This window comes from Lithobates pipiens, unplaced genomic scaffold, assembly GCF_037356315.1.
Source record: "Lithobates pipiens isolate NorthernLeopardFrog02 unplaced genomic scaffold, aLitPip1_a1.2 Scaffold_30, whole genome shotgun sequence".
NCBI classification, from domain to species: Eukaryota; Metazoa; Chordata; class Amphibia; order Anura; family Ranidae; genus Lithobates; species Lithobates pipiens.
In genome coordinates, this window is record NW_027507791.1 from 55,113,627 (window position 1) to 55,126,728 (window position 13,102).

A 13,102-nucleotide genomic window follows, 5' to 3' on the forward strand; every position below is an offset into this window, starting at 1 on the left:
TTGCAGACTATTGGCACTGAGCAGCGCTGTGGGCACTTCAAATCCAGCCCACAGCGCTGCTGCCATCTCCACCTCTCCCCCTCTCCCCTCTCACTGTACCGATCAGTACAGAGAGGGGAGGGAGGAACCGGCGTCATGATGTGACGCCAGTTTGTTTACAAGTGATCACTCCGTCATTTGACGGAGCGAGCATGCGGTAAACGGCCGCTATCAGTGACCATTTACCGTGATGCACCGGGTCCTCTGGGAGGATGTCCATGGACGCCCTCCCAGAATAAGCCAACCGTGCTGTAGCCGTATGGCCCGGTCGGCATGTGGTTAAAGAGGAACTCCAGTCCCCCCCCCCAAAATAAAATGCAAGGTGTTGTAAAGTACATATGCATTAAGGTGAAAACCTTTTGTGTTGCTGCTGCCCCCAGAGCTCCCCTTTTACTTACCTGAATTTGGTCTTTCCAGCATCGAGTACGAGCCCAGCAGCTCCTCATTGGGTAGATTGATAGCAGCAGGAGACCTTGCCTGCTGCCGTCAATCGATTCCAGTGACACGGGAGCCGGGGGCGGAGCCGAGCACTGCTGTCTGTGTCAATGGACTCAGTATTCGCATGAATGTCCCCAGGGAATGTGGCTCTCTGATGGGGCACTCGAAGGGGAGCCAGGAGCGCCGCCGGGGGGGGCCCCAGAAAAGGGGGATCTGGGCCATTCTGTGCAAAACCCTTGCACAGAGGAGGTAAGTATTGGCATGTTTTGTTATATATTTTTTTTAATGAACCTTTACAATCACTTTAAAAGTCAGCAGCTACAGTATTTGTAAAGGTTTTATTACAAGGCAAATTACTTGCCCCTGAATCCAGTGATGTTCTCACCTGAGCCAATTCTTCAATTGGCTTCTGGTCCAGGCGCTGTCATTCCTACTAAAGGAAACCAGCAGTGAAGCCTTGGGGCTTTTTACAGCCAGCTTCTGGCTGCCCATGCCCGAGCCATGCTGAACTTTGTGATTGGTCTCAGAAGGCTGTGGAGGAAGGAGGGGGGCTGAACTTCCGCTCAAATTGCCACTGTGATCTGACCATAGGTGGGTGGGGGGGGGCTGGCCCCTGTCAAAATCAGGTACCCGTCCCCCCCCAAAAAAAAATATGCCAAATGTAAAGAAGGGAGGAAGGAGGAGGAAGATCATAACTTTCCCTTTTGGGTGAGTTTTTGCTTCAAACTGTTCCCAGTTTGTGGTACTCGGATAGTCTAGTTCCACTTTAATACAGTGATTTCCTATGACCGTTAGCACCATCTAGTGGTCAAAATGGAGTTCACCCAATGTAGTTGATCATCATAAGAAATCACTGTATTAGGCAAAATAATTCAGAATTCATCAAGAATCGGTGAATGTATGTCACTCTCGTCCAATAATTTTTTATAAATACACCCCTCAGTGTAGATTTTAAAGAAGAGTGCAAACAACTGCAATGAAGTACCTTCCTACTACCAATTTTTGTTTCGAAACTTTAGTTCTGCTTTAAATGGCTCTCTATTTGAACCTGGTTCCTGAGCTGACACAGACAGCATATGCCTCATTTACAACGTCAAGCCTCAAAGTCCTTTATGTCTTTATTTCAGCCTCTCCAAGTACTTTGTAGTCCCCTGCAAGCTCTTGGACAATGACCTGAAGAAGACATTTGCACATTTCCAGCAGAGGCGGATAGCTGTGAGTACTGCACCACGTCTGATCTTCGTCCCTTGATTAATATGTATGAAATATCATATAACACTGGTTTCTTTTTGTGTTGAATACACAGCGATGGTCCTGGCATCACCCGTGTGGAAGTGACCTGCTGAGAGCGGCTGGATTTCAATCCAACACTGACCCTGATAAAGAGGACCTGAAGTAAGCACAACTTGGGAGGGGGGTGGCTTAACCTGTTTGGATGCTCCATCTCAGTGGTTGTCCCTTCTTCTTTAACGAACTTCTGAAGAGCATTGTGTCTTAGAACTCGTCAACCTGCTCTATCATGGGTTAAATTGTAACCAATCTGGACATAGCCTATGTTTCTGGCTGCCGAGGAACCCCATGGTTGAGCTAAATGTCTGGATTGGTGCTGAACTCATGAATTTAGGTTGTACATATGGTCACCATGGGTGGACTTATAATGTAAATCAGAGCTCACTGGCAGAAGGACTCATGCCCATGGCCAACTAAGTCACTGCCAGAAAGACTCATGCTCGTGGCCAATGAGGTCACTGCCAGAAGGACTCATGCCCATGGGCAATGAGGTCACTGCCAGAAGGGCTGATGCCTATGGCTCATAAGGGTCACTGCCAGAAGAGGTCATGCTCATGGCCGATGAGGTCACTGCCAGAAGGGCTCAAGTTCATGGCCGATGAGGTCACTGCCAGAAGGGCTTATGCTCATGGTTGATGAGGTCACTGCCAGAAGGGCTCATGCCCATGGCCGACGAGGTCACTGCCAGAAAGGCTCATGCTCATGGCCAATGAGGTCACTGCCAGGAGGACTCATGCCCATGGTCAATGAGATCACTGCCAGAAGGACTCATGTCCATGGCCAATGTGGTCACTGCCAGAAAGGCTCATGCTCATGGCCAATGAGGTCACTGCCAGAAGGACTCATGCCCATGGTCAATGAGGTCACTGCCGGAAGGACTCATGCCCATGGTCAATGAGGTCACTGACAGAAGGGCTCATGCCCATGCCAATGAGGTCACTGCCAGAAGGACTCATGCCCATGGCCAATGAGGTCACTGCCAGAAGGGCTCATGCTCATGACCAATGAGGTCACTGTCAAAAGGGCTCATGCCCATGACCAATGAGGTCATTGCCAGAAGGACTCATGCCCATGGCCAATGAGGTCACTGCCAGAAGGGCTCATGCTCATGACCAATGAGGTCACTGCCAGAAGGGCTCATGCCCATGACCAATGAGGTCATTGCCAGAAGGGCTCATGCTCATGGCCAATGAGAGCCGTACAGCACTCTGATAAGTATATTTTTGCAGCAGGTGCAGCCAGGTGTTGGCACTGTCCATGGCTGCCCACATGTATTCTCACATGGAGTAATTACCTGTGGTAATGGAAGGTTGGGTTCCTCTGGATGTGGACAGTGTCAGCCTGTTATTGATTTGTACTGACTTCCTGTCTGTGACTGATTGGAAACACCTGGCTGTCCCCGCCGCAGAAATATGTTGATCTGGGTGGTTGTGCAGCCCTACAGCTACTTGTATATGCATAAACTCTATAAATTCAAGCCTGGGTATGGAGTGTTCTCCACATGGACTGAAGGAGAGGCCATGTGTTTGAGCTCTCCTTTTCCTGAAACTTTTCTTTCTTCCATATATTGAAATGAATGGGGCTTTGCTCACTTCACAGTCCTAAGCACTAAAGGATCTGTTTATAAACAATTTGCTGTGTAAATGTCTCAGCATTCACGCATAGGGTTGCCACCTTTTCTTCAAGTCAAACCCGAACACTTTAGCAGCGCACACTCACATTTTTTTATAGTAGGAACTATACATATATTTTGCTATTAAGCAACATTTCTTTTTTTTTTTTTAATCTTTATTTATTAGTTTTTCCATCAATATAAAAATTATCAAAAGTTCATTGTACGCATTTACACACATTTCTTATTACATTCTTATTCTATACCCTCTCCCTCTTGACCCTAAATACCCTTCCATCTTCCCCCTCCCATCCCTCCCCCTCCCCTTCCTGGCCAGTTTCTCGTGGGATTCATAAATAATTTGTCTATTTCAATCCAGGGTGCTTGTCCTTAGTGCTATTGTGTTATTTCCTCCACATATCGCCATGATTTTTTAAAATTTTTCCAGAGTTCCCACTTCCCCTTCCCGACCTCTATTGCTATTGGATCCTCTCCCCCTTCCTCATAACATTCCAAGTATTGTATCTCATTTACTCGGGAGATCCATTCCTGTATTTTTGGGCTCTCCTTCTCTCGCCATTTTTTCGGTATTAAGCTTTTTGCGGTGTCAAGTAGTATGGGGATTAACGTAGATCTATATTGTTTTATTGACTCATCTGTCCCATGAAATAAGACAGTCCATGGGTCTTCTCTTACTTCCTTTTTTGTTACTACTTTTATTATGTCAATAATCCTCCTCCAATATTCTTTAATGATGGGACAGTCCCACCAAATGTGACCCATATTCCCCGTTTTCTTACATCCCCGCCAACATTCCGAGTTTTGATCGACTCCGAACTTACTCAGTCTGTCGGGGGTGACGTACCACCTTGCTAAACATTTATAATTCGTCTCTGTCAGTTTATTCCCCCCCCCCCCATAGTGGATTAGTTTAAATATTTTCATTCTAATTTGAGTGCTACATTGTGACCCCAACTCATTTTCCCATTTTTTGATAAATGCCGGTTCCTCCAACTCGTCCCCCTCTGAGAGTATTTTATAAATTAGGCCTATGTTGTTTTTTGATTTTAGTCTCTGACAGAGCCGTTCAAAGGGCCTTAATTCTTCTACGCCTCGTATTGGTTGGGGCAATTTTGCTACAAACTGACTTAATTGGAGGAACCGCCAGGCATCAATCCTCATGAGTTCAGTTTCCTCCCTTAGTGCTTGAAATGTGCTTAAATTATCTTTTACTAGTATATCTTTTAATTGTGCATTATTTTTTATTATCCAATTCCCCCCTATTTCTTGTTTTCCCGGGGGAAAATATTCATTTTCTTTTAAAAAAATTAAAGGTGAATTGTACCCCCATTTATTTTGTGTGTGAGTGCGATCCCAAATTTTCAGTGCGTGTCGTGTTATTTCATGTGTGTTGGGGCCTACTATCCTATACTGTGGCGGGTTCCATATTAATCTCCCTAATTGTGCTTCGCATTGTGCATTTTCTAAGCTAACCCATCTCTTATCGTTTGCTTCTTTCGCCCACTCTACCACCCGTGAAAGAACCACTGCATTATAGTATCTTTTCAAGTCTGGGGCCGCCAGTCCCCCCTGTTTTTTCCCCCTTCTTAACACCGCAAACGCAATCCTTGGCTTTTTATGTTGCCAAATAAACTTCGAAATTAATTTCCTTAGTATTTCAAAGAAGGCCGCAGGGAGTGAAATGGGCATCATTTGGAACTTATATATAATCTTCGGGACCAGAATCATTTTAACCGCATTTATCCGTCCTAACCACGAGAGAGGGCTAAATGAGATTTTTTTAATTTCTCTCTTTATTTCCTCTATTAATGGGATATAGTTTTTCAAATATATTTTTCTGGTAGTGCTTGCGAGCAAAATTCCCAAATATTTAATCTCCTTACACCAAGGGAAGTGAAATTCTGCTCGCAATCTCTCTTCTTCCTTATAGCTGATGTTAATATTTAAAATCTCGGACTTGCTGAGGTTAATCTTCAAATTTGATATTTTACCGTACTTTTCTAACGTCCTCAGCAAGTTCGGGATTGTTATCCTAGGGTTTGTAATGAAGAAGAGCACATCGTCCGCATATGCTGCGAGTTTGTGATCCTCCTCTCCGACCCTAATCCCCTTTATATCTGGATTGTTTCGGATCGAGGCCAATAACGGTTCAAGAGATAACGCAAACAATAGGGGTGATAATGGACACCCCTGTCTAGTGCCATTTCCCATTTGGAACAGGGTGGATGTTTCTCCGTTGACCTTTACCGCCGCCTGTGGGTTATTATATAAGGCTTTAATCCATTGGATCATCCTTGGACCTACCCCCATCACTTCTAGGGTTTCTAACATGAGTCCCCAGTCTACCCTGTCAAAAGCTTTCTCAGCATCCATTGACAGGAATAGACCTGGGGACCCACTGTTTTTCAATGCCTGGATAAGGAGCAAAGCCCTTACCCCATTGTCCCTACCCTCTCTCTCGGGTATAAATCCGACTTGGTCCGGATGCACTAGCTCTGTCATTTTTTCTTTTAATCTAGCCGCCAACACTTTGGCATATAACTTTATATCTGTGTTCAGTAAGGCTATCGGCCTATAATTAGAGCAGAGCGTATGGTCTTTGCCCTCCTTCGGGATCAGCGTTATAGCGGCTCGCAAGGCATCTCCCCCTATTTCATATTTTGTTCCTAATCTATTTATGTATTTGCAAAATTGGGGGACTAAGATTTCCTTATATTTTTTGTAGTAGGAGATCGTAAACCCGTCAGGGCCCGGGCTTTTATCTAAAGCCGTCTCCTTTAAAGCGTTATAAATTTCCTCTTCTGTGATGGGTCTATCCATATTCTGCCCGTCGCTGTCTGATAATCGTGGTAAATTAGCTTTATACAAAAATTCTTTAATTTTCTCCTTTTTCCCTAGACCCTGTTCCCCTTGCTGTCCTACATTATACAGAGCTTCGTAATATTGTTTAAATACTTCCGCAATTTCCCTAGAGGTGTGGGCGATTTTCCCATTCCTGTCCTGAATTTTATCAATATAATTGATTTCTCTCTTGCTTTTCACCTGTCTCGCTAAATATTTTCCCATTTTATTTTCCCCGTAGTATTTCTCTTTAGCTCTCCCCTCTAATGCCCTTCTTGCTTCCCGTTCATAGATGTCTTTCAGTTCCTCCCTCTTGTTAATCAATTGATGAAAGAGGTCTTGTTGTCGGCCCCTTTGTTCTTTATGCGCCTGCTCCAGTCTATGGACCTCTATCATCAATTTCTCCCTTTCCTCTGCTCTTTCCTTTTTTTTTCTTGCCCCAATGGAGACGAGGATACCTCTAACATAAGCTTTATGTCCCTCCCATAGGGAGGCGCCCGTCACCTCATCTGTGTCATTCGTCGAGAAATAAAATTCTATTTCTTTCTGTATTGTTTCTGCAATTTTATTGTCCTGTAAGAGCTCCTTATTTAGTCGCCAAGTAAACGGGTGCCTCTGTATTCCGGGTAACCTCATCTTCATTATCACCGGGGAATGATCTGACAGGGATGCTATTCCTATCTTTGTTTCCAATACAGTCTCTAACAATCTATGTTCTACCATTATATAGTCCAGCCTAGAGTACGTTCCGTGCACTGGGGAGAAAAAAGTATAATCTTTAGTTTTGTCATGTTGTATCCTCCATACATCTATCAGTTGGCTTTGTCTCAAACGGAGTTTAATTGTTTTCAAGCTCTTCCCGCTTATCCCCTTGGCACGGGACGTACTATCCTGTACTGGATCCATACAAAAATTAAGGTCACCCGCCAGTATTACGTCTCCTATTTTAAAATCCTTCAGTTTCCTCAAAATTTGTTTAAAGTATCTTACTGGATTTTTGTTTGGACTATACACACTTGCTAGGGTAAAGGTCTTATCCCCGAGATTCCCTTTCAGGAACAGATATCTCCCTTCCGGGTCGGTCAGCCTATCGGTCACCTTGAATTTTGTGCCTTTCTCAAACCCAATTGCCACTCCCTTGGCCCTCCTTATTGGCGAATCTCCATAGAACCAGTTCGGGTAGTTATCGGAGTACAGTTTAACATTTGTGTCTAGCGTTAAGTGAGTCTCTTGCAGAAACACCACTTCTGCTTTATATTGCTGTAATTCCTTTAAGAGTTTGTATCTCTTTTTGGGAGAATTTAGACCCTTTACATTATACGACACAAACTTTATTTCTGTCATTCGACTACCCGAAAAAAATAAATAAATTTAATCTGCACCTTCTAAAACTCATATGAACCCCCTCTTCCCTTTTTTTCAACTGCCAGCAATGTTTTTTCCCTCTTTTTCCTCCCAGTTCCTCCCTCTCCACCCTCCCTTCCCTCCCCCCCCTTCTGGCCCATTCCTGGCCTTTGCTTTGCATAATGAGTTCTACTCCTTCTGCAAGCCCTTTCTCCCAGGGATTGACCCTGGCTGCGGCGCCCCCCCCCCACTCCCCTTCCCCTTGGGGAGCAGAAGTATCCTTCTACGAACCATGAGTGATAGAGCCCGATCCCCCCCCAGTCCCTCCATCAGACCATCCCCCCCCTCTGCCACCCCCCACCCCCCCCCCCTCCGTCATTGTAGGAAAGAAAAGCAAGACATGAATCGCACATCATACATTCCCCCCTGTCTTCTTTTTCTTCTTTATCCACTGAAATTACAAATCCCATGGATCTAATGGAATCATGGGAGTTGGAATTCCTAATTTATTGCAGAAGTCCTCCAGTTCATCTAGGAACTTAAGCCTAATAGATCTTCCCTCTTTCTGAACCAGGAGGGCAGCCGGGAACCCCCAGCTATATCTGATATTTGCACATCTCAATTGTTCCAATAGAGGTTTTAATCTTCTTCTCCGAGCCAACGTTCCCGGAGACAGGTCTATAAAAACCTGTAACGTTGTCCCTTCATACTGAACTGATGGTAGTCCTCTAAGTTTGCTCCAGATCTTGACCTTCTCTTCGTACAGATGGAATTTAATTATCACATCTCTCGGTATCTCTTCCTTTAACCCCGGGGGTTTCCTCACTCTATGTGCCCGGTCTATTTTTATTTCTGCGCCTTCTTCTCTTCCCAGTAGGGGATTGAATATCTTTCTAATTTTTACACCTAAGTCTTCTCCCTGTTGTTCTGGTAATGATCTAATTCTCAGGTTTTGGCGTCGATTTTGGTTCTCCTGTTCCTCCATCTTATATATGATCTCCCTGTGTGCCTCCTGCATTTTCTTTGCTTGCGTTTTTAAGTCCCATATTTCTTTGGCCTGTCTTCCTGTTTGCTCTTCTACTTCCTCTACTCGCCTCAACAAATGCCCTAGGTCCGTCCTTACTGTTAAGATCTCAGCTTTGATAGTGTTTTCTAATTTCGAAAACATGTCTTGCATTTCGCTTTTTGTTGGTATTTGAGAGGAGTCCCTTAACTCCCTTCCTCTGCTCTCCTGGTCTGAGTCCACCTCCTCTCCGGAGGAGTCTCCCCGTGCCCCTTCAGGTTTTCCAGTATCTTTCTTTTTCTCTCTCACCCCTTTTTGATTTCTCTCTAAGCCGGGGCTTTTTTGACTTGATTCCTTCAGATATTTCTGAATAGTGCTTGTATTTAAGCTCTCCCTCGAGGCTTTTGGGTCATTCATTTTGGGGTTTCTTCCCTTCATGTTGTCTTTTATTTTTCTCTTCCCCAGGATTCCCTTTTTATTTGGGGATGAAGAGGGCCGGAAAGGGCGGAAGGGGCGAAAGGGGCGGAGCTAATCCTTTTTCTAAGTATCTTCCCAGGAAGATGGAAGAAAAAAAGAAAACTTTGGGGATCAGTTCCTAAAATCCTCTCCACCTGCGTATAGACATACGAATGAATATTCAACTGTTTTCTCGGCGCGTGTCACCCGCTATTTACCGTTACTCTATGCTCAGTATTCCACCCTTTGTATCCTGGGCGATTACACTTTTACATCACATTAAGATCTGCTACTTTGTGGCCTGCTGTTGATATATTATTTGTAAGAGAATAAGTCACTCAGTTCTGCAGAATTCTCAATACAGCATATCATACATTCCTCTTAGTTTTTTTTTTTTTTTTCCTTGACCATAACCATAGATGATTTCAGGGGGTTTTTTTTTTTTTTTTTTTTTATTAGGGTGTTAAGTGTGTATCCAAAAATGCTGGCCCTTTTAAGCGTAGCTTTTTTGATAAAGTGGTAGTATCCCTTTAGTTAACTTCAGTGAGTGCCACTGCACAGGGGTAGAGAGACAACCAAAAAGACAACCAAAAAGAAAAGGAAGAAGGAATGCAAAACCTTGTTGTGATTTTTGAACCACTTCTTCCTGGGTCCAGACTCCAGGTTCCAGGCTATACACAGTTCAGCTTCCTGATCCTGAGATCTCCTCGGATCTATTAATTTTATTTAGGCCATTAGCACAACAGTTCGTAACATTTATACAGTCAGTAAAATCATAGCAGGTGCAATCTGACCTTATCTTCAGGCTCCTTGCTTCCGTTTCTGTCACTCTCGGAGTGAGTGCCACTGGGATGGCAGAAGGGGGCAGGGGGAGGGGGGTCCCGTCCGGAGCGGGTCTGTTTCCTCCGCCGTAAGCGGCGTTTTCCAGGTCTCGCTGGCTGCGCTGTTGGTACTTACTTTGTAAGCTGCATACTGACAGACAGGCGGGCGGGTTGGCGGATGGACGGGCGGGCGGGCAGGCGGATAGGCGAGCGAATAAATGGACAGACGGACGGGCGGGCAAGAGAACACGGTCAGCGGTCAGCGGGGACAGGCTGATGTCATTCCGGGGTGAGACGCTCTCTCACCGCGCTCGACTCCTGCAGACATAGCGGGACCTCCTCCATCTCCTCATGTGAGCGCCGCTGTCAGGTCCCTCCCCTCTCCTCACTCACGTACGCCGCATCTCCCCAAAGCAACATTTCTAATCATATGAAGTTAATAAGAGTTCCCCCTTACACCAGAGTCCACAGAGTTCCTCTTTACATCTGAACTCGCAGAGTTCCCTTTCACTATAAGGGGGGACTCTGGAAGCTCTGATGTAAGGGAGAACTCTGGGGACTCTGACATAAGGGATGCTCTGGGAACCCTGATTGAAGGGGGGGACACTGAGAACTCTGATGTACGGAGAGGACTCTGATGTAAGGGAGAACACTGTGGCCTTTGGTGTAAAGGGGAACTCTGATGTAAGGGGTGCTCTGAGAACCCTGATTTACCTTAGTGTAGTCACTCAGAGGAGAGAAAAAGGAGAGACTTCAGTCACAGACAGGGATGGATGGTGAGCTCACTCACCTCTTGGCAGTCAGCACCTCTCATCCAGATGTATCTGAGGCTGCTGGACTTCAAATTTCCTGCCCCAACTTTCCTTTTCTGAGGCAGAGCGCCAGGGATTGGAGTGTGGGTAGACGCAGAGGGGTAGGGGTGGGGAGAAGGAGAGGTGCAGATCGAGCCCTCTATCCTCTCTCATCTGTGTGTTTGATGGGGGTTGTTAGTGCTGGCATTGGGCAGTGTGAAAGAGTGTAACAGACACTCCCAGCTTAGACAACTGCAGCCAGCAACCCTGCTGGGAAGCCATAGTCCAGTCTGAATAATGTGTCCGGGTTTCAGGCAGTCTGAAACCCGGACACATGATTCCAAACCCGAACTGTCCGGGTGAATCCTGGACAGGTGGCAACCCTATTCACGCAGCTGTCTCAAATAATTTCTGTAATGTTTGTAATATGTGTGCTACGCCATTTTCTATGTATTTCCTAAGATCGTCAGCGCCATCTAGTGACCATAATGCAGTCGTTTCCTAAAATACTGCATTCGGGAAAAATGTTGCATTATGGCAACTAGATGGAACTGCCAATCACAAGGAATATATAGAAAATAAAATTTAACACATATTGCAAACAATAATAAGATTATTTGAGACATTTGTGTGAATGCTGAGACATTCGCATAGCAGTTTTTTTTTTTTTATAACTAGACCTCTAAGTGTCAAAGCACTGAACACATTTATAAACCACATAAAAGTGTTTTATAAATGTCCAGTTTTTTTTTTTTTTTTATAGCCTCATGTCAACGGTAAGACCATTATAAATACACCCCTATGTCTTACTAAGTAAAGAATGTTGTGCAGCTAATCCATTGTGTGCTGGCTTCCGCTGTGTCAACTTTGAATGAGATCCACAAGGTACATGTAAAGAATAGATTCTGGTCTACAGTGACGTGTGCTGGCTCTGCCTCCATTGGAAGGATTTCCAATTACTTCCTGTTCTGGTGAATGCACTATCACCATGACAGGAAGTGTAAGGAAAGCTCTCATTGGGGGCACAAACAGCAATTAAAATCTGACAGGAGGTTCTAACCCAGTGATGGCGAACCTTGGCACTCCAGATGTTTTGGAACTACATTTCCCATGATGCCTAACTACACTGCAGAGTGCATGAGCATCATGGGAAATGTAGTTCCAAAACATCTGGGGTGCCAAGGTTTACCATCACTGTTCTAACCCTTTGCTGCTCTAAGCTCTCCCAGTTTTACAGTAGAACAGAGATGGGTTAGAATTTTTTTTCAGATTTTCCCTGCTAATCAATAAACAATCTATCCAGCACCATGCCTTTTGCGCCTGGCATGGTGGGGATGCTGCAAAATATATAGGGGAAAAAATGGCAGCATGCATAGGGGATATACAGTGTATGGAGTTCCACCCCCTACACCCCTATGCAGGGGGTTCCACCATCAACATGAAAAGTCAACTGAATGTGCCAAGCCACCTGGCTCCCTTGTCAGCAGCACCGCTGCTCTCCTTACCAGTCCCTCTGACTGTGTTGCCCAGCTCTCCTGGTTCACTTGGCTCACTTAGCCTTAAGTCGCAGCACCCTGCTGCATGACCCACTCCTGGCCTCTGGAAAGAGGTTCTCCAGGCAGGCCAATATGAGCCCACCTGACTCCTGGGACAAGATCTGTATCCTGGCTGGGGCACATCTGACCCCTGGGTGAGACCCCCTGTCTGTTAACTCCTGGCTGGGGCCCCTCTGACCCCTGGGTGCATTTCTCTGCTCAGAAATGTCTCAATAGTTTGGAACTTTGCATAAGCCTTAATGTGAATCCTGTGTCATTTTCTCCTGCATTGATCAATACACCTGTAGAGTTGCCTATGCCCCATGCCCATGTTCTAGTTTACAACAATGCACCATCTTTTAAGGGTAGCAAACAGTAATAAACCCAGAATGGCGAACCATATGTGCTACGGGGATGGCATGTATTCCTCACACCAAAACTTGCACACACCACTTGTGTCTATGTGTTCTGGAAATCATAAATTGCCAGACAGTGCCTTGCTGCACCAATATGCATCACCTGCTGTCTGCGTCCTCACTAGGAGGGTTCAACCTCTATAATTGTCCTGGTGACCATTGTCCCTGGGACTGAAAGTGATGAGAAATCCAAAAGTTTGAGTTGTCACTAGTAGAGTTAAACTGGGTTCGATCTGAACTTGGTCCAAAGCCAGTTTGGTGGAACCCGTAGGAGGCTGTCACATAATCACATCCCAGCCAACCTAATCAGCAGCACCTGGGCCTTCCCCGCTCCATATCTGCACATACAGGTGGGGATGCTCTTGATGTCATTGACCCAATATGACCACATGGCCATTGACCCATATTAGGTCAATTATGTCACAAGCTTTCTGGCTCTTTTGTGAACGGGCAATCGCAGGGCAAGGAATGCCAGCTGCTGCAGATTTGGCCCAG

General features: G+C 45.5%; 1 protein-coding gene across 1 annotated transcript in view; it reads left to right on the forward strand.

The window, feature by feature from the left end:
- MTMR11 (myotubularin related protein 11) overlaps nucleotides 1–13,102 on the forward strand; it is a 129,703-nt gene that overhangs the window by 89,084 nt on the left and 27,517 nt on the right. The window contains exons 8-9 of the mRNA XM_077464249.1: nucleotides 1,605–1,692; nucleotides 1,784–1,872. Of these exons, the coding sequence (XP_077320375.1) occupies nucleotides 1,605–1,692; nucleotides 1,784–1,872 (177 nt within the window). The remainder of the gene's footprint in view (nucleotides 1–1,604; nucleotides 1,693–1,783; nucleotides 1,873–13,102) is intronic.